General features: G+C 46.6%; 11 protein-coding genes across 11 annotated transcripts; 8 read left to right on the top strand and 3 right to left on the bottom strand.

Annotated features, from left to right (window-relative positions):
• Positions 1-1025: 1025 nt before the first annotated feature.
• N7466_009346 (uncharacterized protein) lies at positions 1026-2495 on the top strand (the record flags this gene model as incomplete). The annotated part of the gene is made up of 2 exons (XM_057168735.1): positions 1026-1159; positions 1325-2495. The coding sequence occupies 2 exons, from the start codon at positions 1026-1028 to the stop codon at positions 2493-2495; spliced, it is 1305 nt and encodes a 434-aa protein (XP_057017441.1).
• Positions 2496-3196: 701 nt separating this feature from the next.
• N7466_009345 (alpha/beta fold hydrolase) lies at positions 3197-4150 on the top strand (the record flags this gene model as incomplete). Its single annotated transcript, XM_057168734.1, has 1 exon — positions 3197-4150. One exon carries the CDS (start codon positions 3197-3199, stop codon positions 4148-4150), a length of 954 nt encoding a protein of 317 aa, XP_057017440.1.
• Positions 4151-4424: 274 nt separating this feature from the next.
• On the bottom strand, positions 4425-5894 carry N7466_009344 (uncharacterized protein; the record flags this gene model as incomplete). Its single annotated transcript, XM_057168733.1, has 1 exon — positions 4425-5894. One exon carries the CDS (start codon positions 5892-5894, stop codon positions 4425-4427), a length of 1470 nt encoding a protein of 489 aa, XP_057017439.1.
• A 1524-nt stretch (positions 5895-7418) lies between these two features.
• On the bottom strand, positions 7419-8183 carry N7466_009343 (GNAT family N-acetyltransferase; the record flags this gene model as incomplete). The annotated part of the gene is made up of 1 exon (XM_057168732.1): positions 7419-8183. The coding sequence occupies one exon, from the start codon at positions 8181-8183 to the stop codon at positions 7419-7421; it is 765 nt and encodes a 254-aa protein (XP_057017438.1).
• Positions 8184-10352: 2169 nt separating this feature from the next.
• On the top strand, positions 10353-10994 carry N7466_009342 (uncharacterized protein; the record flags this gene model as incomplete). Its single annotated transcript, XM_057168731.1, has 1 exon — positions 10353-10994. The coding sequence occupies one exon, from the start codon at positions 10353-10355 to the stop codon at positions 10992-10994; it is 642 nt and encodes a 213-aa protein (XP_057017437.1).
• A 318-nt stretch (positions 10995-11312) lies between these two features.
• N7466_009341 (phosphotransferase family protein) lies at positions 11313-12689 on the top strand (the record flags this gene model as incomplete). The annotated part of the gene is made up of 1 exon (XM_057168730.1): positions 11313-12689. The coding sequence occupies one exon, from the start codon at positions 11313-11315 to the stop codon at positions 12687-12689; it is 1377 nt and encodes a 458-aa protein (XP_057017436.1).
• A 1453-nt stretch (positions 12690-14142) lies between these two features.
• On the top strand, positions 14143-15140 carry N7466_009340 (SDR family oxidoreductase; the record flags this gene model as incomplete). The annotated part of the gene is made up of 3 exons (XM_057168729.1): positions 14143-14435; positions 14504-14629; positions 14681-15140. 3 exons carry the CDS (start codon positions 14143-14145, stop codon positions 15138-15140), a joined length of 879 nt encoding a protein of 292 aa, XP_057017435.1.
• A 578-nt stretch (positions 15141-15718) lies between these two features.
• N7466_009339 (uncharacterized protein) lies at positions 15719-16799 on the top strand (the record flags this gene model as incomplete). The annotated part of the gene is made up of 3 exons (XM_057168728.1): positions 15719-16263; positions 16337-16539; positions 16597-16799. The coding sequence occupies 3 exons, from the start codon at positions 15719-15721 to the stop codon at positions 16797-16799; spliced, it is 951 nt and encodes a 316-aa protein (XP_057017434.1).
• A 642-nt stretch (positions 16800-17441) lies between these two features.
• Positions 17442-18623, top strand: N7466_009338 (zinc-binding alcohol dehydrogenase family protein; the record flags this gene model as incomplete). The annotated part of the gene is made up of 1 exon (XM_057168727.1): positions 17442-18623. One exon carries the CDS (start codon positions 17442-17444, stop codon positions 18621-18623), a length of 1182 nt encoding a protein of 393 aa, XP_057017433.1.
• A 1800-nt stretch (positions 18624-20423) lies between these two features.
• Positions 20424-24036, top strand: N7466_009337 (Zn(II)2Cys6 transcription factor; the record flags this gene model as incomplete). Its single annotated transcript, XM_057168726.1, has 7 exons — positions 20424-21619; positions 21693-21965; positions 22025-22162; positions 22224-22558; positions 23208-23229; positions 23340-23808; positions 23872-24036. 7 exons carry the CDS (start codon positions 20424-20426, stop codon positions 24034-24036), a joined length of 2598 nt encoding a protein of 865 aa, XP_057017432.1.
• A 540-nt stretch (positions 24037-24576) lies between these two features.
• Positions 24577-26001, bottom strand: N7466_009336 (PLC-like phosphodiesterase; the record flags this gene model as incomplete). Its single annotated transcript, XM_057168725.1, has 3 exons — positions 24577-24791; positions 24844-25443; positions 25494-26001. The coding sequence occupies 3 exons, from the start codon at positions 25999-26001 to the stop codon at positions 24577-24579; spliced, it is 1323 nt and encodes a 440-aa protein (XP_057017431.1).
• Positions 26002-27043: the final 1042 nt, after the last annotated feature.

The following is a 27043-nucleotide window of genomic DNA, read 5'->3' as shown; positions in this document are numbered from 1 at the left end:
AGCTGAATTAACTAACTCAAAGTGAGAACTTCCTGCATTATGATGATTCGATTACCATAGAAGTACTGGCAAAAAGCAAAAAGCAAAAAAGAAATCTCTCCCTCGGGGAATCGAACCCCGGTCTCCCGCGCTTATCGGTGTTAATGACAAGCGGAAATCATGACCACTAGACCAAGGAAGATGTGATAGCTGAGTTTCCGCTCGGCCACTTGGAATGGTTGATGTCTGTTCTCTCAATTTTGGCATCATGATTCAACAAAAGGATTAGGCCCCGCCAACATTGAAGACACTGGCCACAGTACTTTCTCGCGCTTTTCATTTTATCCTTGCTGCACAAGCCGATAGCATGAGCTTGTAACTCGCCTAATTGTCGAGTAACATGATCGCCTCACTTGCCTTAAATTCATCAAGTGCATAGGAGCTGCAGTTCTATCTCGAATGTTCTTTCCTTGGAAGGAACCGTCGACTCGATGTCCTCCTCTTTTGAGATATACATACATATTTGAACACTTGATATGTCCTGGGAGGATCTTTCGTCCCCTTTAGGACAATGATTATACCTTATCTAGACCACCTGCAGCTGCAATATGCAAGAATTTACCAATTAGGCTGATTGTACTACCTCGATGGATCCACGTAATGCGCCTGATACATATAGAGATCGATCTTCTGAATAAAATCATCACCATTCATACTTTTGAATAAACAAAATGGAATTTTCAGGTGAGCAGATCGATAGTTATAACCAAGTGCCGGGTCTGCATCCACATCAATTGATGCCCGCATGTGTCTAGAGCGAATGAAAACCGTCAGAACAAGAGACCGTTTCAAGGATTCGATTATAAATGTACGCATCTCTCTGTCTATCTACTCCAGTCCTCTCAATGTTCACAACATTGGATCAGACCTCAGATACCTGCAAGCTTTGAGCATACGACTGCTCAGGTGGAAAATTTTCCAAGTGGACCTCGAGATTTTCAGAGTAACTGAGCACGCCTTGGATTCCATACTGAATACCTACCAAAATGTGGGATTTTTACAACGACAAAACCATCTTCCTGACAGGGGGAACAGGATTTGTTGGCACTGCAATTTTACACAGAGTCTTCACTCAAGCCAAGCCCCGCCGTGTTTTTGTGCTTTCTCGAGGTGGCTATAAGTATGTCCAAAATTGAACAATTCGATCACAAGATCGCTAAAAAAACATTCGCAACCCTGGAACTAACCAACATGTCGATAGAAATGCCCACGAACAATGGCAGAAATTACTATCTAAATCGATTTGTGAATATTTTATTCATAACCCTCGAATTACAATTGTCAGTGGCAACCTAAAGATGGCCGGCCTCGGCTTGTCTCATCTAGACTGGGAATGCCTCAAAGAATCAGTGAACATTGTCATCCATGCCGCATCTTCGATCAGCCTGGGCTCAAAAAATCTCAGAAAGATGTCCGAGCTAGTGATGTCACCAACGATGTTTTTGGCAGATATCGCCCTGCAAATGCAATACTTTCATACCTTTGTGTTTGTTTCAACAGCCTACTCCAATGCTCATCTTTGGACTTTGTCCGGAAAAAACGACGTGACTATCGAGGAATCCTTCTACAAGCTTGATACCGAAAACAGGGTCTCCGAGCCACAAAAAGACTCGTGGGAATATATCACCCGAGGTGCGACCGAGGAATGGGTCGAGATACAACGCACGGGCACTAACAAGGTCTGGGAGACCTTTGATTTTCCCTGGGCATACTCGTATGCCAAAAACCTCACGGAGAGACTCTTGTTGCAGAAGTTCGGGGAGCAACATCTCTTGGAAAAGCTTTTGATCGTCAAGCCTTCGATAATCTCGCCTGCTAAAAGCTGCCCGTATCCTGGTTATGCACGGGCTTCTTCAACGCCGGCAGCGGGATTCGTAGCTGGCATTAACATTTCATTTGGACGGCAATTCCGGTTTGCCTCGCAGGCTTCCACACCTTATGAGTCGACCTTGGATGAAGTTCCTGTGGATGTTGTCGTGGATCGAATTCTTATGCACTTGGCCTGTGGAACGAGCGGAGTTGTTCATGCGGTCAGTGGCAAGAAAGATCGACTATCAGTTTTCAAAGACATAATGCCATACGTCGCGAGTGAGCGCCGCATTCCTTGGAAAATCACCCCTAAGTGGTCATCTTTGGACTGGCATTCCAAGGACGTACATCCTGTGAACAAAATCTTCAAACTTGTGGGAACTTCATTTGATTTCAAAGAAGAGAAGACGGAGAAACTATGGAATGCCCTGAGTGACCGTGATAAGTCTGGTCTGATTCTATTCACAGATGGACATGGCTTTAGCCCAGAGCAGAGAAGGGGGATAGTACGCGAGATGGGGCTCGTGTTTGGTCACAAAAAACACGTTCCATCCTTGCTTGTCAAGTTGCTCTTTCCTTCCAGCAAACCAAGGTCGGATATTCCATTGCCCGTAGAGTGCCAGGAAGAGACTTATATGACCAAGTAACTTAGACAGAACATCGGGTTGCTTATGTGCTTTTTGTTTTTGCTTAAATATCCATCAAATTCTTTTTTTTTTTCGGGAATCAATCCAAGTTTTCTTCTCGTTTTCTATGTTTGAGAGTCACTAAACCTGAAAGATAACTATAGTAGTAGGTATGTATCTTGCTTTTAAACTGCCTAATGCCAACCGAGGAAATCATCTGACAAAATATTGCCCAAGTAGCCGAGTAGTAAAGGGGAAAGGAGGGCAGACAATGACTTAATGCGTCGAAAATTATCGGTTGGCCGATGCTGCAGTGTAACTGGTGTGATTGATCACCAATGCATCTGCTTGGCCATGATGACGACAATGCCCTTTGTATCAGCGTAATGGCACTTGTCCAGTATGTTGGGAGTAAGTCTAGTCCATCAATCTCTAGATTCCCGATCGAATTGGGTTAGTGGTATAATCGTTGCAAAAATACCATCTTGCGCGCCTTGAAAAAAGGCCCCCAAAAACAAGAACGCCTTCACCAAAGATGACTCATTACTACATACTAGTCAAGACTCAACATGGTCTAGTTAGGACTTTAGTGAAGGTTAGCGTCAGCACCCCTCATCTGCTGGGTAATCACTTTTTGTTTTCTTCTTTTCCACCTTTGCAAATTTGAAAATACCTCACCCAGCAGCGCTCCGTCACCCACATAACCCACCCCGGCGTTTGAAATGGCAGATACTATGAACTTCATTACCCTCACCACCAAGCCCTCGGCGCAGCTAAGCTACAGCTTCCAGTCCTCCACAGATGCCACCAAGCCCGTACTCGTCGTCTTCCTTAACGGCCTAGGACTTCCTCAGGCCTTCTGGCACCCCGTCATTGCTCAACTTAAAACAATTCGCGAGGGTAGCAGCATTCCCAGCTTCTTGACCTACGATCGTTTCGGTCAAGGTCAAACCACCGATCGCGACCCCCAGGACGCCGACGCAGAGGATGCCACGCATGCCCACGACTGCCTAGCTACCGTGCAGGACCTCCGCCAACTGATCACTCAAATAACAAGTGAGAAGCTAGCAATTTCCGATGTTGACTCCGTCTCCGTGGTTCTAGTCGCCAACTCCATCGGTTGCGCACTGGCCCGTCTCTACGCCCAGGAATTCCCAGGTACAGTGGCTGCTCTATTGCTGCTTGACAGTATCTTGGCAAATTCGGACTTTATCTCCATCTTTCCCGACCCCGATGCTGCAGATTTCGACCCCACCAGTATCCACCCTATCCCTGCAGAAGCTATCCGAGCGGTGCGGGCCGGTGTCCGTCGCATATTCCATCCTGATGTTGGTAACAAGGAGGGGCTAAGTCGCCGCAATTTGCGTCAGCTTTTGCCAGCTGGTGACGGACCTTTGCTTCGGGGCCCCGATGGCCATGGCCCATACGTGACGGTGGTGGGTCATGACTTTGATACATTTGCTGAGGAGTCGTTGAAGATGGGTCCGCCTAAGCCGGTGACAAATCGTTTTGTCAACCCTTACTGGCATCGCTATAACGAGGAATTGGTGAAGATTACGGAGTCGGAGTATGCCAAGGGTCCCCTTATTGCGCCGAATGCGGGCCATTTTGTGCAGAAGGATAACCCGGAGTTTGTGGCGCAAGAGCTTAACGAGCTCCTCGAGAAGATTCTTTGAGTTTATGCGTAATTTTAGATTTGCATTCGAATATCTTCACCATTCCTAGCTTTTCTATATGGAGTATCGAACTGAATATTTAAGGTGCTTAGATTTAAACTGCCGACTGGGGATCATGTAATGGATTTTCCCCCAAGTACCCGAGTAATGATGGGGGTGGATCGATCGCGAGAAAATAAAAACTAGCATATATCATACATCCATAAAACATTACACTGGTATGAGGTGAAGAATTTCCAATAGCTCCACATACAAGTTGCTCACCTAGGCAGAATCAAGAATCAAACAAAGGCCCCATGGCCGCTATTCCCCGATTTCGCAAACGATAAACCACCTCCTCCGTCAACCGTTGATTACTGATCACGCAAACCATCTCCGCCTGCGTCTCGTGGTATAAATCCGCAATCACCGGCACCAAGTCGATTCGCCCACCACACTTCTCCGTATCCACAACCATCGGATCAGGAACAAGCTCATGCAATTGTGCCAGTATACCCGATCCGTATGTCCACAAGGGCGCCCGTGTCTGCCAAAGTAGTCTCAAAGCAGGCCGTCTGTGTTTTTCTGCCAAAAATGAGAGACAGGGACCGATGCCGCTACCCGTAGCGACAAGCACGATGCGATGGAAGAGGCGCATGACGTGCGTGAAGCTATAGGTCATCTGTCCGCGGGTGTATATTGTTGTGGGATTGCTGGCAATGATCGAAGATTTCAAGCTGCCAGTGCGTGAAACAATCAATGAGAACGTGGAATCGACGGAGCCAGTGGGCGTTGGATCCGGAAATGTGGCGAAGTTGTGCCAGTCGTGTAGTGGGTGTCGTGAGAGTGAAATAATTTTGCCGAAACTGGTGGATCCTGGGAGATGCAGACGGAGTGTGTGAGAGGAGAGAACCTCGGTACGGACAGGGATCTGGCGCAAACGAGCCCAAGGTTGTACAATGACAAGTGCGTAAAGGCAGATGCACCAAAATGCGGGGAGGTGAATTAGATATTCTCCTTGAGATTGTGGATAGGCAGATTTGGCGAAGACAGCGAGGAAGGCGAGAAAAAAGGCCACGATCAGCCAGGCACAGTATCGGTGGGTCAACTGGAAGACAGTGGGATGGCAGGTGCGGAAAGCTGGGTATGATACGCCAATGACGGCGACAAGGAGCAAAACGATGATGTAGGAGAGAGTAAGGGCGACGGTGGAAGCGATTGAATGGGTATTCGCGATAAAGAAGTCGCGGGTCATCAGCACAACCATGGCCAGATACCATAGCAGTGAAGCGATTCCACATCCACTGTGCACACCTCCATATTGATGAATGTTGGCAGCATTGCGTCGCACCCACAGCGGAAGAGATTTGGGAATCGAGCAGAAAGTCATGAAGAAACCGTTCACCACGAAGGGCTGGCGTGCAAGAGCACAACACAAGAAGTTTACCGCCACAGCATCGATCACGCGGTTGATATTTCGATCACAAACCAAGATCCAGATTAAGATGGGCAGATTGGCAAGGAGGACAGCGGAGAAAAGTTGTCGATAAATCGTCCAAAAGATAGATTCTCGTGAGGGTGTTCTTTCAAAAACGGGAGACTCGGAGTATAACCTCAAGCCCAGTGAGGGTGAATAGATTTCGTCTGGGATATCGGTAGTGCTTGAAGAAGCAGAATGGCCAATCCATGCTTTTTCAAGGTCTGCTAAGGGTGTAATGCTGAGCAGAGAAGCTTCTCGTGGAGGGTTTGTTGTGGCCACTGCCATTATGTGAAATATTTCGTCTTCCTATACCGACCACATCACTGGGGCTTCCGAGGCCTGGATGATAAAGAGAGCCCCGAAGCTTCCATTCTTACAGCAATCATCGCCCCCATGAAGATTCCCCAAGTCATACCAAGTCAACTCTATTGATAGTTCGCATACCTTGTTTTCGGCCCCATTCTTCATCGTCCAACGTAGTGCTGCAACTTGATCAGATTGATAGGCTGACACCCACATGCATCGTTCCACGTGCATCATTTAATTAGAGCGTGAAGATAATTATGGAAAGCAATGGGATTTCATGCATGACAGCCTGCAGGATTTGGGGTCCAATACGTGACTTTGGTATGAACTATTGCCAAGTCCGACGCTGGTAATTTTCAAACATAGAAAAAAACGAGCTGCGTACTGAACGTGAACCTTCATATTTGACGTCTGGAGGTTTCGGGAGATATTTTTAAGCTCCTAGTTCTGAAAAAATGAACACGCTCCGAATCGAAAATTTGGATGTTAGAAAACGACAGGAAGCGACTCAGAATTGGGCCCCTTGATGCAATCATGCAGCAACATCATCGAAGAAGTGAATAGTAATTACGGCCCCCAACCTTAACGAACCTTGGCGCTTATTATCCCGGAATTCAACTCACATTTCTTATTTCAATAGCAAATGACGGGGCTTCATGACAGCATGTTTAATCCAATAAGTGCAAGATATTGCTCAGGTAACTTCTTGTTTTGAGCTGCATTATGCATGTCAGATCTGAGACATGTGGGCAGTCCTGCACTCAAGACATCAACGTTCGTTTTGACCCCACACGGATGAGATTATAGTTATACCCAACTCAAATGGAATGAGCACTGCAACTGAAATAGTAGCTGGGGCGGGCACTGCCTGTGATCTGTGATCTTCTATTTTCGGGTATTTGGCACACTGTGCGACATGCATGTGGGATATATCGATTTCTTACACGTAAGGTTCACGCGCTATGCAGCTAGGATGCAGCTAGGTGCTGATGAGAGTACAATGCCTATCTCAATTACTAAGTTTATGCTATCACCAAGTTCTCGGTTTTAATCTTAATCTCCTCGAGTACCGAGTACATCCCCATCTTAAGTATTGTGTATAATAACATTCTCAATGACTCACTATATTCCCTGCACAAGTGCTGTTTATGGTACCTAAACTCTTACGAATTGAAAGCCCGAGTATGCTATATCAATGCTAACCAAGTACGAAATCCACTTAGGTAAACTTTCCCTGGAACCTGTCCAGGTGTCCAGGTAAGCACGGGTTCCAACCCTACGGCCCATCATAATTCATGAACAACATTCCAAGGTTCGGTGGATTTATTGCGACGCGCTTACGGTGCACGACGCGCTATAATTGTTTGATATACACGTGCGATAAGACAGCATCGCACCGTGCTGGTGTATATTGCATGAATGGTGAAGCTCCGTTAGTTTCACCACCCCGCCCCCCTTTTTATTATATTTTCAAGGCTGACCAAAGTTTGTGGTTTGAAGAATCTATACAGAGCCGCGGGTGCGCATGAAGATATTGGAAGGTCTGCTGCGGGATGCGAACTCGTCGTCAACAACATACTCAATCTCCGGTCCTTCCTGCACAAATCCCATCTGTCCATACACATGACGTCCCATAGCAGACGCCTCGAGAATCAATTCCAGATCACCACGTTGTCGAGCTTCATCCAAGCCCCATTGCACTAGCGCTCTCGCAATGCCTTTGCGCTGGTGCGCCGGATGAACAGCACACAAGTCGAGGATCATAACCGCCGGCGGATCCTCGGTCGCTTTTTCTTCAAGGACCTCACCGCGCTGCTTATGCATAGAGGCAACAACTTGGCAACAGTAGCGCTGCTCAGATTTATTGCCCGGGTAAATCTCCTCGAGATTCATGGCGTCGCAAAGATCCTCCTCTTTGACGGCTGGTTCACCGTAGCCCGCTACACTGGAACCCTGAACCCAGATTGCGCAGCCAACAATTATGCGCTTCCCTCCATCGTCCGGGGAAGGTAGTGTGGCTTTCAGAAAAACGGTGCTTGGCTTGCCGCTCATGTCTTGGGTGATCCCGCGCCAGCGGGTCACCATCCGGGCGGCTCCGAGGCTTCGACCTTCGGGTGTATCCCACCCCGGTGTCATGGCTATCCAGACACCATCTTGCGCCTGGCGACCAAAGGCCTCGGATACGCCCTCAAAGGCATCGATTATATCCTGGGCTTGAGTGACCGGTTCAATGCGTAATCCGTTGTCGCTGGTTTTGTTTGTCGGCATGCTTGTAAGTTGTGTCCTGGTAAATCCGCGCTTGCGGATATATAACGTATTTCCTGTTGTTCGGTTTCTGGGGGGATATTTAAAGAAGCTCAAACCTGAGCTTCGTGAACACCTGTCCTTTCAATTATTGATTTGAATGCAACGGGAATGCGCTAACTGGAAGAGCTGTGTATGCTTGAAAGTTACTATTGCTTGGCGCCCGCTGTTGTTACGTAACGTAAATTACCTACGTCACATCGGACCAACTCCGATGGTCCTTTTCCAGATAGATGTTGATACCTAGAGCTGTACTCTCACTACATAATAAGTGTAAGTGCACCCGGGGATTGTAGCCTCATCACGACCTAGACACACGTATATACTCAGGAATTGAATTGGGAAAAGCCGATGTACTATTTACCGTAAACCTTAGAAGCAGTACTCCTGCAGTGTATTATAGTGGCTAGTTGCTTTGGAAGAGTAAATACTCAATACCTGACTAAGGTAGTGCACACCTACTTCGTACTCGGGGAGGTTGCAAACCCAGAGCATGCCTAGGGTAAGATGCTGTTCTAAGCTTGGCGCCTTATTATCATAGGCAGCTTATGCTTGAGCGGTTTCGGTTGTGGCCTGTCCGAACGTGACTCCGTATATGATCAAATATTGGATTTACGCCTCGGGGTCTCGTTTAGCGTAGACGTCCTTGGGAGTGTAGTTGAAGCAATCTAAAACTTTTAGAGCGACTGTTGGGGGCAAGCTGAAGCGGCCTTGTTCTGGATCTCCATGAATGGTTTCTGGTCGTTCGGGTCAAAAAAGTAAACGATATCGCTGCCCCCGAAGTGGTTTTCGACCTATGTCTATGCGAGTGGCCTGTATACCTCGATTTTGTCTCGAGCGACGGGAAGGAACAGTACAGATATGCAAAATTTCTATACTTGACGCACCGGTATTGAGTAGAAAACAATACTGCGCGCCGCGCGGGTGGACCGCGGGCGCTCTTTACTTGTACGTGGAAACTACCAAGCAGCAATGCTATTTTTGATGGCTCATTCAAAGTTATTCTTCTTGCTTTCTTCCAGGTACTAGTAGATATTGGACTTGGCCCTGGCCCCTGGGCTCAGACCTCTAATCATGTCTCTTCAGGGCCAAATGGTTAACCAGTTCAATCATAGCGAATGACATGTCGCCTCAAGGTACCACTAATTATAAAATGGCGGTAAGTCAATGCAGCTGAGAATCGCCTAAAATTCGCCATCCCCATCATCAGTGGCTCGGAGAAGTATTCTTATTTGGCCTAGAATCCTTTAGATCGCTTATCGGTTGAGCTGGTATTAATAGCCGATCTCACCACATTGATCCTACGGCGGAGTATTTTGTGGGTTTCCCCTCTCGAAACATAAAATTGGCAGGTATTGCATAACAGAAGAAATTTGCGGAAATTTTTGATATTCTGGCTATTTAATCATTCACCAAGATTGTGATGGACGCAGCGAACTAAGTTGGTAGGTCGTACCCCAAGTTTCGGGCAAACCCGAAGCTCGTCTTTTCTTGCCATAGGTCGGCTTTATGGCTCCACTTCTTTGCATCCACTTGCCCTCCAGGCCCGGCGCAAAAGCAATTCAAGGATTCTTCAGCGACATTATCTGAGAGATGTGATTGGCTCCGCAGGTCGCGTGTTGTATCATTTTGTTTTTTTATCTACTATGACTGCCGTGAGAATATCATTGCAGAATAGATTAAGCTAAATATTACGAGAGCACCTTTCCCGCCACGTACTAGTAGGTTACTGCCAAGGAAGCTATACAACTAAAAGGCCAATCCCAGATTTAAAGTCCGATCTTCATCCTCAAGTGCTCTCTCTTAAACCCCTAAACCGCCAATTTCAAATTTCGCCCTGCAAAGTGTTACCTCCTCGCTGCCAAAATGAAGATTTTATGTTGCCATGGCTTCGGAACCAGTCCCGAGATCATGAAGTCCCAATTAGCGAAAGTTCAAAAATACTGCGACCCTAGCTGGGAGTTCCATTTTGTCGCGGGACAACTTGAGGGCCCAGCGGATCCAGGTTGGTCTAATAAGCTTAGCCTGCCATCTCGATGCCGTCACTGACTTTGCCTATTCAATGTTATAGGAATCGCCAAATCATTCCCTGGTCCGTACCTTTGCTATAGTCTCGACTTTGATACCGCGAGCATGAAAGCCGCCCACAATTTGATCGATGACACCTTTGACAAACACGGACCTTTCGACGGTGTATTCGGATTCAGCACCGGTGCTGGTCTGTTGATATCTTATCTACTTGAGAAGGCGACTCTTTACCCTCTAAGACCCCTTCCGGTTCAGTTCGCTATATTCTGTTCGCCTATGCCACCTCTCTCTGCAGATCCTGCCTATACAAAGATGATCCATGGATCATTATCACCAGAAGACCAGCAGCGAATTCGTTCTGGTGAGGATGCTGAGATATGTCGGCTTCCAGAGCCTATTCGATCTTCGATTAGCCTGACAGCTCGGTGTTTTGATATCCTGAAGCCTGTTCATGGCCGGCCCCGCTCTGATTTTCTCTGTCGCGACATTCTAGAGGTCCCCTGTGTACTCCAACCTGATGTGTACCGAACGCGCTTGAATATTCCAACGCTTCACTGCTGGAGCAATAATGACCCCCCAATGTTTGCCGAGGCAGCAAAGATGGTTGAGTCTTTCTGTAATCCAAGACTACGGGTCTCTTACCAGCACAGTGCTATCCACAATTTACCTCGTTCTACAGTGGAGGTGAAAGAAATGGTATCTGCTATGGGAATAATGCTCTCGCAGAATGAGCAAGCGAGGCTTTGATCAACACATCTGGTAAGCTGGAACTGAAGAGATATGATAGAATTTTGTTATAATTAAAAAAAAACATACTTAGGGCAAAAGCAGATAAAACTGATGAAGCTACATATATGATATAAATCAAGAACACCCTTGAAATTGTCTACATGAAATATGAATTAAATGGGTGGCGTAGATTTTCAATGGAAACCAGATTTGGGGATTTGTTGTTGCATCCCTTTATACGGGCCCTTCTGAGGTTCAGGCCGTACTGACGTGGGAAATTCAACTTAGCTTTCCATACCCAAATTATAGCTACGGAAAACTGCATCTCCCCCCACGATGAAGGATTCTCTAGAGGACCAGTTTCAGGGAGTCGTCTGGGTTCAACACCTCTTTGGCCTGGAGCCTGAGTGGACAATTGAACCCGATCTTGAAAAAATCGAGCACACAATACTGTCGCTACGCCCAGAAAGCACAGTGAGTGTGTCCTTTCTCGCTCAAGGTGGCTTGAACAGAATTTACGTCGCGAAAGTCGATGATCAGGATTTCGTTATGCGGGTGGCGTTACCAGTTGATCCGTACTACAAGACTATGAGCGAAGTTTCGACCATGGCCTGGATTTCTCACATCACAGATATCCCGATTCCTCGGGTTCTTGCTTACCAAACTTCTCGGGCGAATTTAATTGGATTTGAATGGATCCTCATGACTAAAGCGTCGGGGACGCCTTTAGCAGATGCATGGCACTCTTTGTCATTTCCTGCGAAAAGGACCCTAGTCAAACAATTCGTAGTTTACTCCGCTAGGCTTTTTCAGAACAAACTCCAGCGGATTGGGAATATCTATGAAAAGCAATATACTGCCGATGGCTCCCCGCTAGATGAAGGTATGTGGCCTGCTGAGGGCTCGGTGTATTCCAACGCATCAGCCCTGAATGAATCGAAAATCCCGGGCCCTCCCGACGTGGGCAGAATCGTTTCAATGGACTTTTTCTGGGGGCCGAGTATTCAAGAAGATGTTCACCGGGGGCCATTCAATTCTAGCAAAGACTGGATGCTGTCCCGTCTGTTACTAGAAGAAAAAAGCCATCAATCAAAGCTCTCTAGTTTACCATCAAGTGATCTTGATCCTAAGCAGGAAGCTAGGAAGGAAGATGCCACAAGAACATTGGACATCATTGGAAAGCTGAAAAATCTGCTATCATTGGTTTTTCAGCCCATTGAGGACAACCCTGAAGACAGCCCTGAACCTTCGATCATCGTCCATGATGACCTTTCCAGCCGAAACATTCTCGTCCAAGACAACGGAGAGCTGGCTGCTGTCTTAGATTGGGAATGTGTCGCAACACTTCCTTTGTGGGCTGCCTGCAATTATCCCGCATTTTTGGAAGGGCCAAATAGACGCACAGAGCCCGATCGAACAACATACGGCCATGAAGAAGATGGAGAACCCTGCGATCTCTACCTGGAGCATTTGGAGAATTATGAGCTTACTCTTCTTCGTGGCGTTTTCATGGATACGATGAGAGCCCTGGAACCTGGATGGGTGGATGTATTTGAGGAATCCCAGCGCGAAAGAGATTTTGATTATGCAGTACGGAGTTGCGATAATGTTTTCGAGGCGCGGGCCATACGAGAGTGGATTGAGAATGTCACCTCTGGAGACAACCCTGAGGGTCTGTGTGAAAGGATTGATAAGGCTCAGGAACAAGTATGATTTCTCACCCGGCCTCACCCCGTTCTCGCCCTGTCTATTGAGTATTCACCCTAATCACCCGGGTCGCGTGATGCTAAAGCGGCGCTCACCCAATTCCCACTATTCTGATATAGTCGGCACTACATATTCCCCTTCTGCTGGGTTACAAGTACATACGACCATAGGGTGTGGAGAACAGGGCTTCCCGTCCGCTCAGCCGTACTTAAGCCACACGCCGGTCAGTTAGTAGTATGGTGGGTGACCACATGCGAATCCTGACTGTTGTATGTTTTTGTTTTTGTTTTGTTTTTTCCGTTTTCTTTGTTCGTATAAAGAAACAAGTGCTGTCGCCGCGCGCAGCGCGGCGATTGAACCTACATAAAGTCAATCAGAGTCCCCAGCTATGGCGGCCGATAGAGGCCACCCCTATGTCAAATCCCAATTTCAGTTTCTAACTTCACCGCCCTGTTTCCCGCCTGTATTGTATTTATCATGTACAGGAATATCTTAAGGGATTTGATCTGAATACGGGTCACTTTTAGAATAGACTTGAGAATAGACTTGAGGGTAGACTTGAGGGTAGACTTGAGGGTAGACTTGAGAGTAGACTTGAGAGTAGTCTTGAGAAGGGACTTAAGAATGGATTATATGACTAAGATCTCAGCCTCTCTTTCTTGCCAGTTATTGTGATAATTTACCTAGAGAAAGTGAAGTAGTTAATATAATATAGCATTACTAATATATAATAGAATTCAAGGATTTATCGTATAATGCAGCGCTGAACTGCCTGAACATAATGGAGTTCAAAAACTAATATGAATTTGGAATTACTCGTAATTTACTCTCTGCCGGTCGGAAAGTTGAAATTGGGATTTGACCTAGGGGTGGCCTCTATCGGCCGCCATACCTAAAGTCAATCAGATGGTGGGGAAATCGGGTGAGTTGAGAGTTAGTAAGGTTACTTGCTAGGGTCGCGACCCGGAACAAGTTAGGCAAGCTTAGGGTCACCGCTCTTGAACTGCAAGACTTTCTGCCGTAGCACCGAAGCAGTTCATTGGTGGCATTTCACCGCCCTGGGCTTAGTCCGATGCCTATGGTCGTATTATGTATGTACAAGAACGGACAGTGAAATGAATTATATCGCTTAATTTGATTCAGAGGAACGTCGAACGTGAAATGGTCAATTACCCAATGGCAACTCGAGCAGGCTTGTCCTCTGTTAAGTCCGGATTTTTTTCTCTGACAGGGTCTAGTCATTTGCTAAAATTCTCGTTGGGCAAGGGGTTAAGTTCTTAACTCCGGGTGTCTCCGACGGTTTCTTTGGTCCCCACGACATTGATAACCAACCTTGAGAATATTCCAAGGTTTCTTTCCAGATCAGGCTTGCAAAAATTATTGAACATTGAATTAAAGATCAACTAGTATTTGAAATAATAACATTGAACACCTTTCTTATACTTCAAGTCATTCAATCATGAGCGTCACACGCTCGACTTGGTTAATAACTGGTGCATCATCAGGACTGGGCAAGGCGCTTGCCTCAGAGGCTCTCAAGGCTGGATACAAAGTCATTGGAACCACGCGTGACGTCGAAAATGCCGAAGCAGCCTATCCTGAATTCTCCGCCAGTGGGGGTGTATGGATAGGTCTGAATCCTGCCCAAAACAGTGCATATGATAAATTCGCGAAGTGTGCGCAGGAGCACAATGTGGATGTTTTGGTAAACAACGCAGGCTATGCTTTTATCGGTGGTGTTGAAGACACATGGTATGTGCCGGCACCTGGGATGCTGAAAAATATTATCAACCCACTGACTGGATACTATTCTCCCCAAGTGAGGCCGAAGTCCGCGATCAAATGGAAGTAAATTTCTATGGCCCCCTTCGCGCCGTGCGTGCTTGTCTTCCTGTCATGCGTACAAGAGGCTCGGGCCATATCATCCTGATCAGCAGTGGTGCTGGGTGTGTTAATCTATCAACACCTTTTCTTTGAAATCCAACAATAGCTAACAGGGAGCATTGTTCGAGGAATAGCTTTATCGCACGCCCTGGACGAGGAACTTATTCTGCGAGTAAATTCGGGATTGAGGCTATCCACGAGTCTCTTTCTCACGAGGTCAAGACTTTGGGAATCAAAGTGCTGATTGTGGAGCCGGGCGCTTTTCGCACTCCCTTCTCAAATCGTGCTATTATGTCTAGTAGATTTGAGAATGGCTTCAGTGAAGGCTATAAGGGAACCGTGGTTGAGCAAATGGTCAATAGCTTCCGAGGGCTTACATCAATTCCGGATTATATTAAGGGAGACCCGGAAAAAGCTGCGCGTGCAATAATCAAGGTCACTGTCACTGGGCATGATTATCTTCGCATGCCGCTTGGGAAGGATTGTGTAGTGGCTTTGGACTCGAAAATTGGAGAGCTACAGAGAGATCTAGAGGCCACCAGGGCGATTGCTTCGGCCACTGATGTTGATTGAATGATTTGTAAATTACTTTCTAGATATAACCTTTTTTGGTGTAAAGCGAATTGCTAAGTTTAACCGGCTGCGAAATTCTACTACTATAGAATGATTGAAGAATAAATCTTTTACAGTAGATTCGAATTGATTGTTAGTGTTTACGGGTAGAATTTCGATCTCTCAACCTTCACTGTTAGAAACTCTTTCTCATACTCACCGCAGCAGTCATTGAAAGAAAGAATTTAATATATCTTTGTTCTAACACAAAGCCAACAAAGCCACCTAATTTCAGGTCCCCGCATGTAAAGAGTATTTTTATCTTATTGTTACTTGCTTTCAACCTCGGTTTCAAGTTCTTTGCATGAAGATCATGAATCTAAATGTAGCAAATAATCAAGATATCTTAGATTTCCAACATCAGCAGGTTAACTCCTCTCAAGAGAAACAGAGTCTTTAAATACCTTATCCATATCCTCGACATTCATAGCTTTGATATCCCATCAAAATCATTCATAAACAGTGAACATTGAACATTTAACTACACAGAGTATCAATAATTGAAAACCGCCGACATCAACAATCCAAGCATTTCAGACATGGCCACCACGGAAAATGAGAAAAAGCGCAAGGTCTCTCCTGTCGGTGAGGAAAAGCGACCAGCTAAAAAATCTCGCACATACGTGTTGGAAGTATTTCTCAAGATGGAAGATTTGCCGCACAATATCCGATCCAAGAAGGTGTCGCAATGTTTTATTGAATTTATAGATAAGGCCCACGATGCTGACCTAGAGTCTGACGAAGATGACATTCGACCAAATCACTGCTTTATGAGGCTGATTTTCAAGAACCAGCAGACAAAAAACGCCAAAGGTAGTACACCAATCAATAGCAGGGGAATCATCATTAACCTTAAGTACAACCATCCTGGATTCAAAAGATGCAGTCTTGGGGACTTGGATATCAGAACGTTCACATACGCTGGACCACATAGGAATGCAGTCAAGGTCATGGAGGTTCCAGTGAACCCCAACAACCAAGGAAAGACAGTTAGGGACTTTCTTCGGGTCATTGAAGATAAAAAAATGCTTCTTGCCGGGTTTGTCACAGAAGATGAGGATGTGGTGGGGTGTAAGGATTTTATGTGAGTTTCCAAGGTTTCTTTTCGGGTTTCCTCTTTTTATGATTGCTAACACAGGTGTGTCACACATGTGCAGGTGTCAGTATACTAATAATTTGATCAATGCTGGGGTTTTGGATGTTCAAGAGGAAGCAAAGCAAGCAACTTTTGAAACCTGGAATTATAATTATGGACCCGCAATGGATGAAAACCGTCCTCAAAAAGTTGGGTATGCAGCTTTCAATACCGCATATCATGACACCTATCAAGAAATCGAACACATCGTGTATAGGGGGAATCGTGAGTACTTTTCCTTTCTAATGTCAGCGAAAAAAAAGCTAACCAATGACTATACAGGTATTGCTTTGGATTCGGCACAGGTAAATGAGCTTATTTGCACAGCAACCAATACCACAGCATACTTGACACAGGCCAGTACGGAGACTGCAAGAGGTAGTGATAAGTCTAAGAGCGGTGAAGACGAGTCTGATAGTAGTGGAAACGAAGCTCAGGCAGCCGAATCTAGATCTTCGCGGGAATCTACGCCCGCGAACGCCTGAATGATGGCTGTTGAATATGCTGCATTTGACTGAGGGTTTAGTTTGTGTTGGGCGGGAGTTGTCTCCCCAAAGGGGTACTATACACCCCTACATATCACATCCCAGTCCCCTTTGTGTATTTAGTCATGTTTATTATTTTGTTTCTCTTCTTTTGCTTTCTTCGCCCCGTTCCATAGCAGAGATTTCCTCTCTTCGGTTCACATATGTGCTCTCTCCCTTGTATTCGAACATAGTCTCTCTCCTCCGAATAGTTTGATTTCGAAATATATTAAAGTGGAGGAGATCAATGGCTTATGGAGGGGCCGTTGGGGTTAATAAGAGTAGACTTATTCCGCATCATCATTTGTGAGTCATAATCCTTTCGGAAACGCACCTTCCAAGTAACAAGTTTCACGCACCGCACTAACTCTTTTTTGGGTAGAAAAGCCTCTGGTTGGCTATGTCCGCCATTGTGGACCCTTTAAGTATAGTCAATGAAGAGGGGGCCGGGATCACTAGTGAGCATTCGCACATCAAAAAGTAAGCGGCTTGAAATTGGAATTGAACTTTATAAATAGAAGGCCTCTTCCGCAGTATTTGAATTTTATACCATCTCCTTTCTGGAAACAATCATTCACTTTGCACACCTTTAATTTTTTTCAAATGGCCACCCACCTCGCTGCCGTCTTTGTAGCCGAAGGCCAGCCCTTTGAGCTTCAGACGCGTCCCACCCCAAAGCCAGGACCGGACGAGCTCCTCGTCGCTGTCAAAACCATAGCTTTGAACCCTGCAGACATCCAGATACGCGGCAAGGGTCTCTTCATATCGAAATACCCAACAGTCATCGGCTTTGAAATGTCAGGCTTGGTCCTCGAGGTCGGTGACAACGTCCCCACCGGCACCTCCGGCAACGATGGAACCCAATCATTTCAGCCGGGCACCCGCGTCGTCGCCTACTCTGGCTCTTTCTGGAAGTCATGGGGGCCAGACTATGGAACGTTCCAGGAGCGTTGCCTCGTTCCATGGCAACATGCTGTACGCCTTCCGGGCGAGGGCATTTCTTGGAACCACGCAGCAACCTTGCCTGTCGCCATCGAGGTACCCCTCAACGCGTGGGATGTTATGGGCATCCCACGAGTGGGAGAATCCTCCCCTCGTGGCCTAGTCTCTGCTGGCTCGACCGGCACCAACGCCGATGGGAACGAAATTAAGCAAATCAGCAAGATGGAGAAGAAAGAGGCTCTCCTCATCTGGGGAGCCTCTTCAAGCGTCGGCACCATGGGTGTACAGACAGCCCGACTGTTGCGGGAAGACCCCGACTCTTCTTTTGCGGCAGTGTACGCTACGGCCGGATCGGCGAATAAAAGTTATGTGGAGTCACTGGGCGCAGACCGGGTGTTCGATTATAAAGACCCGCAGGTTGTTGACGCGATTGTTTCGGCTGCCAAGGAGGACGAATTGGTGATCAAGCATTGCTTCCTTGCTAATGGGGAGCTGGCGCTATGCCAGGCCGTACTCAAAGCATTTGTTGGAAAGAATGAAGAAGAGTCCATGGAGACAACGGTGGCAAAGATCGGGTCAGCGCCCGTGGTTCCTTTGGATGCAGAGGTTATTAGCGGGATAGAGACCATGTTTGTGCTGCCGTCGATGGTGGAGAAGGAGAGGCTGAAGCAGTTCCAATATTGGATCGGGAAGTGTCTGGGAGAGAATCTGGTCAAAGGAGCTATAAAGCCAAGTCCAGAGCCGACCTTGATAGGAAAGGGCCTGGAGGCAATTAACGCTGGGTTGGACCGACTAATCCAGGGAGTGAGCTGCACGAAGTTGATTGTTGAGGTTGCGGAGTGAGAAAGTAGAAGCAAATTAGAGAATGACAGCCACAGTATACTAGTAACCAATTGACATCAGCACCCATAGTTTGCACCATTCATGCGATTGATTCGTCTTTATATAATAATACTGTCTCTCTTGCCTCCTGTTTCTTCTCCTCACGATAAGTGGGCTCTTTGACTTGGGTGTTAGGGCCACGTTACCATATTACATTCACTTTGACGACGCTATAACACTCATCAGTCAACTGGTTGTAATTGAGAGGGATGGGAGCCAGACGCGGAATTTATATTTTAAGTCCTTCAAGCTTCCAGGGAGCGAATAACTGGTGGATTCAAAACGCGTCTGAGCTGACTAATCTAATTATGCCTGGACACCTATTAACTAGGCAACCCTTAGAAGAGTCATGGCGTTTAATTGAGCTGCAATGAAATAATTCCGCGAGCAAAATACTTAATTCAAGGCTCCCATCTGTATGAATTCTACCAATATAATGAAGAAAGATTGTCAGTGCCGAGTGATGTTTCAAGGTTTGGTTGAAATCGTCTGTGTGCGGGCCGTAGCTTAGTGCAGGGCAGCAGGCCTGCAGGGGTTAATTAGTATCGACCGGTGGAGCCCCGCCGGCAGTCGCTTTCGATTGCCCTTTCTCACGCTTACTTCCAAGGCTGTTACCATTGAGCACGCTTCATATTGTGTACGGAATACCGAGAGCAGAAGATTCCCGAAGTCTCTTGCATTCATTGTATAATTTGCAGCTTCTGTGGCGCCACTGGTTGATTTACCCCCGGCGTTAAAAATCACCAGAAGACAATAGTAATACATGTAGTCATGAAATAGCTCGAATGAAATATCTGAGCCATTAGGGAATTTGCCCCCACGAAAGATCATTTCTAGCCTCCTCCTCTCCCCATCCGGAGGCCCTCTTTGACTGCGGAATATGGCTAATGTTGCAACAGAATGAAACCTGGCAAGTAACGAGACTGGGTGTAAGCAGAAGACCCTCGTTTCAGCCTTCTCCGGGTATTCTCGGTGATCGACACACTAGCGCTAAATAGTAATTGGTGGATTGTTATCTCCGAGGGCAGGGATTTCATCTCTCTGCAGGGCCCAGGCTGCAGCAGTCATTCATAATGACCTTGGGGTAATTGCAAAGATTGACAATCTACAAGCGATCGAGCGATAGCATTATGATTTCTAGGCGGAGGGGGAATTTTCGCTGGTGATTCATCTCTTTTATACCCTTAAAATTTGACTCTTCAATTGGCCAGTTGCTCAAGCCTGATGAAACAACTTACGGGAGAAAACTATGGATTCCTTTTCCCGTACAAGCCTTGGCATTCCTACTGCACGGAAAAAACTTCGTCAATCAATACATATTAGCCGTGAATCGAGTGCCGAGTCCATGGGGCAAGTCTTGGCTCCTGAAAAGGATTATGGTCGGACCGTGAAAAGAATCCGATAGTCGTTTTGAGCAACGATCTCCGACCGTGTGTGGAAAGAGCCAAGAGTCTTGAGCATGATGTAAATTGTGGGGCGATGGATAAAATCTAACGGACACTCCGTATCGATCACCGAGCTTTCACCGAAGCTCCCCTTTCTCCCCCATGTTCTGCAACCTGTGTGAAGGACCGCGTGGGCGAATTAAGCCTATCATTGATACCCCCAAAATCTCCCGCTAGATCCCGCTAGACCCTTGCAGCTTATCGCGGAAGAGGGCCCTGAATTCGCCCAACCTCTGGTTGCGCGCGCCACGGAAGCCGACCGTGAGACACAGTTCCCCCGGACTCTCCGTCCCTTCACCCACACGTCCAATGCACAATGTCATCATTTGCGCACTTGATCGATGGTGATCGGACGTGGGACTCAAATCCAGCGCGACCGTTTCAGCAATTCGGTCCGCCTCTTGGAGAGGCGTCTGACCCTCACAGCCATGTAACTTCCGCCTCTACCGCACAGGATTGGGCTGATACCTCAGGCAAGAGACCATTCGCCAATATTGTACATCCTGAAAATTTGGATGGGCCTAAGCATCCGTTCGATTCATCGCTTGGATCCCAGGGGTCCTTCAATGACAATGACAGTGGGAATGAGGAAGATGCCGATGATAAGCGCGACTCAAAAAGGCCACGCATGGCCATTTCTTGTTCGGAATGCAGACGGCGAAAAATAAAGTGCGATCGCAATGTTCCCTGCATGGCCTGCGTGAAGAGAGGTGTGCCTGGCTCGTGTAGATGGGAAAACGCGAAAGTCGAGCCGTCACCACAACCATTCGCTTTAAAAACTCAAGTCGATGAACTACAAAAACGTCTCGATACTCTCCAGGAGACGCTGCTAGTACTGCCTGCGCAGATTGCCAAAGCAGTCACTAACGCTCAGCAACCTTCTATCAAATTATCACCGTCGAAAAGCCAAGAGGAAAATGCAGCAAATGTGCCCCGAGAATCAGCATCGACTACTGCAGAAGCCAACGCTGTCACTGCACCAGACTCACGAACTTCGAGTTCCAATTCAAATCCAACTTCAAATGCTCACTCCAATGGGGCTGCTTCTAAGGGTGTGACTGATTTTTATGACGATGCAGCTGAGAATGCAGCCGTGGTTCTGGAGAGTATTGCCTTCAACCCTCAAGCAAATGAGCCTGGATCCACATCTGGGTCGATGACCTCTCATGAATACTGGAGAGGCAACATGCTTACCCCTGCCTCTGGGGCAGCATTGGCCGGGACCGCCAAAGATGATCCACGTCGCAAACATGATCAGAATCAGCAGCAGAGCCATGAATATACGACGGCCCTCACTAGTGTGATGGCACCTCCGTGGGACGTTGCACTCGATCGATATAACCCTTTGTTGATGCAACAACGAGGTTTTGAGGACGACAATCCACAGGCCCTCCTCAAGAACAGGTTTGATGCTATGAACAGTATTCTCGAACACCTTCCAACCCTACGACAAAGCTATTATCTAGCTGAACAGTACAATAACATCCTTCATTGGCGGTCTCGCATTTTACAGTAAGTTTTTTAGTGGATTCATTGTCAAATTCTCACAACCACCAACACCTTGCTGATGTTTTGAGTACCAAAGTTGGCCTTCTTTCCAGGCAGAGATGAATTACTTTTGGGAGACAATGGCACAACAACGCCATAATGAGCTTGATCCACTATGGTTGTCTGTCTTCTTCATGGTAATGGCGCTAGCACTTGACAATCGGTCAACGGCCCCAACGGCCCCAGGCCATCCATTCCATGGATATACGCATCAGAGGCTATCTGAGCTCATTAGCCAATACCATGCTGTGAGCATGAAGGCACTCTACCTTGGCGATGCAATGTCCACACCTCGAGTGAGGACGGTGCAGTAAGTTGGAGCTTCTGGGCCCTTTGTCTATACTTTGCATCGATTCTAACTCCGAACAGGATAGTTATTCTATTTAACCAGTTTTTCCAGCTTTCAAGCGCCTGGAGAAAAGCAGATACGATGCTCAATTGGAACGCTTTGGCCATTCGCACGGCTCAACTGTTGGGCTTACACAGGCTAGGAAACAACCCAGAGACGTGAGTGTTAATAAAGTGACAGAATTTTGCTTATTTTTCATCGCTTATTAATTCTATATAGAATGCCACCTGATGACCCAGCCTGGCCCCCTGGCAAGAACGCTGTCAAACGCCACATGGGACTCCGAATCTGGATGATGCTGCAATGGGCTGATTGGATGTCCGCATCAGCACGTTTTCGCTGCTACACCATTCACCTCGATCAGTGTACATCACAACGTGTCGATAATGTCAATGATTGGGAATTATCACCCACAGAATGGCAGTATACACCTCGACCTGCGCATGTCGTCACAGCCAGCTCCTTTGAGGTATATAAGTGGAATATTGCAAATATGCTGCGTTTGACATTTGACAAGCTTATCACCTACGCTGATAAATTCTCATATTCTACTGGTGAGTCTACTGATTGATAACGAAGGATGAGATCCAGAACTGACTGATAAATCCAGTCCTGGAGCTGGACGCTGGATACCGGAAGATCTTGGAAGGTTTGCCGTGAGTCGTGCCAAAATTGATGAACTCTGTATAGAAAGTTGACTCCGATATGATTTCCAGCGAAGCTTTCCAGAGAGAAAATAGTGTGGTTGATGGCAGTGATCCTAGAATCCGCCGACAGCGAAGTACAAATGCCCCAAATTTTCTTGCATGGAGAAATACTAATTTGCCATCTTATCACCAGATATTGCTCTAGAAGGGGTATGCGCAGCTCCACTCTGGTTCATCTCCCCATTCGTCAAGTTGCTAAACTGGTTTTCTCCCTAGATACATTCTCGCATCGTTCGCCTCAATCGACCCTTCCTCTCACGCGGTTACGCAAAAGGCTCCAAGTTCGCAAACTCCAGAGACAATTGTCTGAAGTCTGCACGTATAGTGGTTGATTGTCATTATAACCTACGTGACTTGACAACAAGTGGCTCCTTGTGGTAAGATACACGAGACAATTATGGCTCGGCTCGAGAACCAAAAAAACTAATAGCTTGTCCCACCACGTCCAGGTTCGTGTATTCACACACATTAAGCTCAGCTATGGTTCTCTTTTTAGATCTCTTCTGGTCCATCGACAAGTAAGTCTTTCTATCAAACACTGGATATCAATACCAGAGCTAACCTCATATCAGTAATTTGCCGCCTGCGGAAATCGACGAACGAACACGGACTATTTACATGGTACGAGAGATTTTCTCAATGTTCGGCGAGATCAGCAATACCCCACTGCGAAGGATCGTCGAGTCTGCATTCCGCATCATCAGGTAGGAGCCTCCATTTCAAAACGCTTCTTCTTATCTAACCTTGTCCCGCTTCGCCACAGCGATCTTATATCTGAGAGCCAATCCCGCCGATCAGCCAAGGCTCGCACTTTCAACCTAGGTCATCAGCAACAACCAATCCCCAAACCCGCTCCCTTCTCCGAAGTACTCCGCCGCATCTCCCGCAACATGACCCTCGGCACACGCAACACCAGAATTGACGAGCCAGTATCCACACCCACGTCGTCTACACACTTCACAGCTCCGTCTTCGACTTCAGGCTCATATAATCAACACAATTTCTCAAATGACAGTCCGATTAACGGGCATGAACAACCGGTGCCGCAGGAGTATCTCGGTGCTGGCTTTTACTCGGCCCTCGGCATGCAGATGCAGGTATGTGTGACTCTTGAAGCACGGCCACTATGGCTTCATTCAACTGACATAAAAACCTTTTAGGACGACACCCATCCGAATTATGCTAATACACTCTGGAATCTGAACACTTCGCCTGCTGATAGCCAGTCTGATCTTTCGTTCCTCAATGTGTACCCGGGTGCTGGGCCGGACATGCCAGATCAATATGGCCTTTGGCAATTCTTTGTTGGGCAAGATCTTATGTGAGCTCTTGTCTTTTCCAAGGTTGTTATTTCCTGTTACAATTATGATATCCAAAATGACAAGTACTTGTTTAGAGCGTGACTGATGAATATTATGATTTCCATCCGTGTTGGAACTGCGTAGATTGAGTATATAACTTCTTTGTAATATTCACACCCTGCTACCACATCAAGCAAAGCTGCGTATTGATGTAATGAGTGTCCAAGATGGAAGAAACACCTGACATTCAAATAGACAATAGGCTCGGTGGATCTCCAAGAATAGAGCTTGATCTGATAACGGACTTCGGGAGTAATGGGCGGGATGTCCGTTGTGTGGAACCCGCGATCTGTGGTCAATCGGTGGACCTTTAATATTAGCCGGTGGGTCTTGTATACCCTAAATTTAAGCTAATCTATCTCCGATCAGATGTAATGAATATTGGTCAGCACTTGATGAGTTTCTATAGTCCATAAATCATTAATGTTCTCTATTCTCCTTTATATAGATTAACGAATCCTCTAAAGGGCATTTGTGCTCTGGCAGCACGTGTACAAAAGCAATTTACATCAAGTATGATACGAAAATGCTCACAAGAGCAACCAAAGAAGACACACTTAAAGCGCTGCTGATCCTCATAGCATCCGATGATGCTCCACAGCAGTCGCCGGTATAAGTAACGTTATTCATCTCGGCAGCAACTTTGAAAACCGAACCAGCAAAGTTACCATCGTTGTAATAATCGACGAGAAGGAAATTCGGCGGTCGATCCCAATCACCTGGCCATGTTAGCAGAAAGATCAGTGAAAAAGGTCATACTAAAAGACTCACTTCGACAGTTATTAGCCATAACCCCCAAACTTCCGTAGCCCGAGACTGCATTCGTCACATTGATTTCTGCAGAGTCTGGGATCAATATGTCTATATCATCAAAGATGATCTCCAGATTTAGGTTGTGGTTGGCCATGTACATGCGGTTCTTGGCCTCTTTCTCGGTGATACCGACGGGGCGTTGTGCCGTGCAAGGGAATGAACGGTTGACCGGTGAAAACGGCGTCTCCCACATTTGGGAGAATTCATCCAAAAGATAGGGGTACTCCGATTGATCGGCCTCATAGTCCATGAAAACCACTGCGCGTTTCCCAGTGAGGATCATTTCGGAGAGGGTAGGCCAGTCGTCCAGGCTCATCGGGATACTCCAGGGCTCGTATACGTAGTCGATCAACCCGGAGTTCTTGATGGGTGCAGTGAAATTTGAAGGAGTCACGTAGTCGGAGTTGACGATTAGGACAGTCACGATATCGTAGGGATTTTTCTTGATCCACTTTGTGATGGTTGTCAAGTATGCCTCTAGGGTGCCCATGTTGAGAAGGTCGCAGGAGGTGTGGCAGAGATAGATGTCATCTTCATAATAGTGTGCCTCGAAAGAGACTATAGATTGTTAGGCGAAGATGCATGGAATCGGAACATAATGCACTCACCCATTCGTATACCGTTATCCAGTTGAATTGTGACGTCGTAGTCTTGGTTCGACGCTATGTTGTTCTTCTTGACAAACGGACTGTTGTGCGCCGTTACCATCGTGATGTTGGAATATTTCCTTTCGCAGAACTCGGTGTAGCCGTTGCATGCTTGCGTGTTTGTTGCTGTGGCCGTGGAAGATGTTGTTGTGCTGTTGGAGCCTGTTCCGACGAGGACAACATCTGTCGCGGTTGTGGAGGTCGTGGCTGTAGCGTTGCTTGAGGCCGTGGCATTGAGCTCGGCGGATGACACAATCTCAGTCGTGGTATAGCTGATGTAGTCGCCGGTAGGAACCGCGACGGAGGTTTCCGATGTAACAACGATATACCCAGTGGTAGTGTCTGATGAGGATGAGGATGAAGAAGTGGTGGTTGTTGAGCTCCTATCAGTGCTGCTCTCTGTCGTCTCGGCCGATGTATATGCGCACTGCGCCAGAAGCCAGAAAAACAAACATGGCAGGGTCTTCATAGTGATATTGATGGCAAATAGCCAAACAAGCCAAGGCAAATTTCAATTCAAATGTTTCCAAAGTCCTTGTCACTCACAGGGAGTGACGTCAGCCTTGAGAGAGGAAATCTCGAAAACCTCGAGAATCTGAAGGATTTTAGGTGATGACGCGTCCGGTGCTGGGATACACAGGATAACTACGAACACCGGATGATTGTAAGTTGATATCTAGAGATGGCACAGGATTGGATTTGGAGACTGGAATTCTTTTCTTTTTTCTTTTTCTTTTCAATTCACGTTTTGAGTCCCGACTACAGCCGATCGGATACTTGGTGAATTGATGGACGCGGACTTGGGTTTACGCGTCCAGCATCCACCACCGACCTTGGAATAATGCGCACCAATGACGACTAGCGTAAAATTATGCTGACGCTTTTTTGTACTTTGTAGGCTCCAAGAATAATCCTGCTTTACTGACCAAACTAATAAGCGAGGCGTACTAGCGTACCCCCCAAGTCCATGTTGTTGTGAACTGGTATGGCACTTATCCCATGGAAAAAAGACCTATCTACAAGTTGTTATAAATAAGGAATTCAGAAATGTTAAAAGGTGAAATCTTGGAATTAAAGCTCATTTTCTTCAATAGTATCCTATGACTCATAATACTAACAGTGTAGCAAGCAGGCTATATGCATACTAGTAATAGCATGTCCATGAAAATAGGTGGATATCGAAGTCAATCAGCAATTCATATCAGTGATCATTCTGCTCAATGTTCCGTTGTCGAGTCTTCTGTTGCATCATGCTCTTGATACCTTGGTGGTTCGTCAAGCAAATCAAACGGTTTGTAATAACTTATCAATGTGAGATCTTCGCAATGCATTGATGTCTCCAGTTTATTCAGGAGCGATCTCCCTCAAAGGCTTTCAAAAAAAAAAAGAGTAAATTTGAATGTTGTTGTCGCGAAACCTTCAAATGTTAGCACCATCTCTTTCCATACCATATTTCCAAGATTACTTTCGGGGACCTGAAGGCGACTTTGACTTTAGGAATTAGATTCCAG

This window comes from Penicillium verhagenii (genome assembly GCF_028828195.1).
Source record: "Penicillium verhagenii strain IBT 33310 chromosome Unknown utg000009l_segment0_segment0, whole genome shotgun sequence".
NCBI classification, from domain to species: Eukaryota; Fungi; Ascomycota; class Eurotiomycetes; order Eurotiales; family Aspergillaceae; genus Penicillium; species Penicillium verhagenii.
Note: the sequence above shows the minus strand (reverse complement) of the source record. Positions and strands in the feature narration are given on the sequence as shown.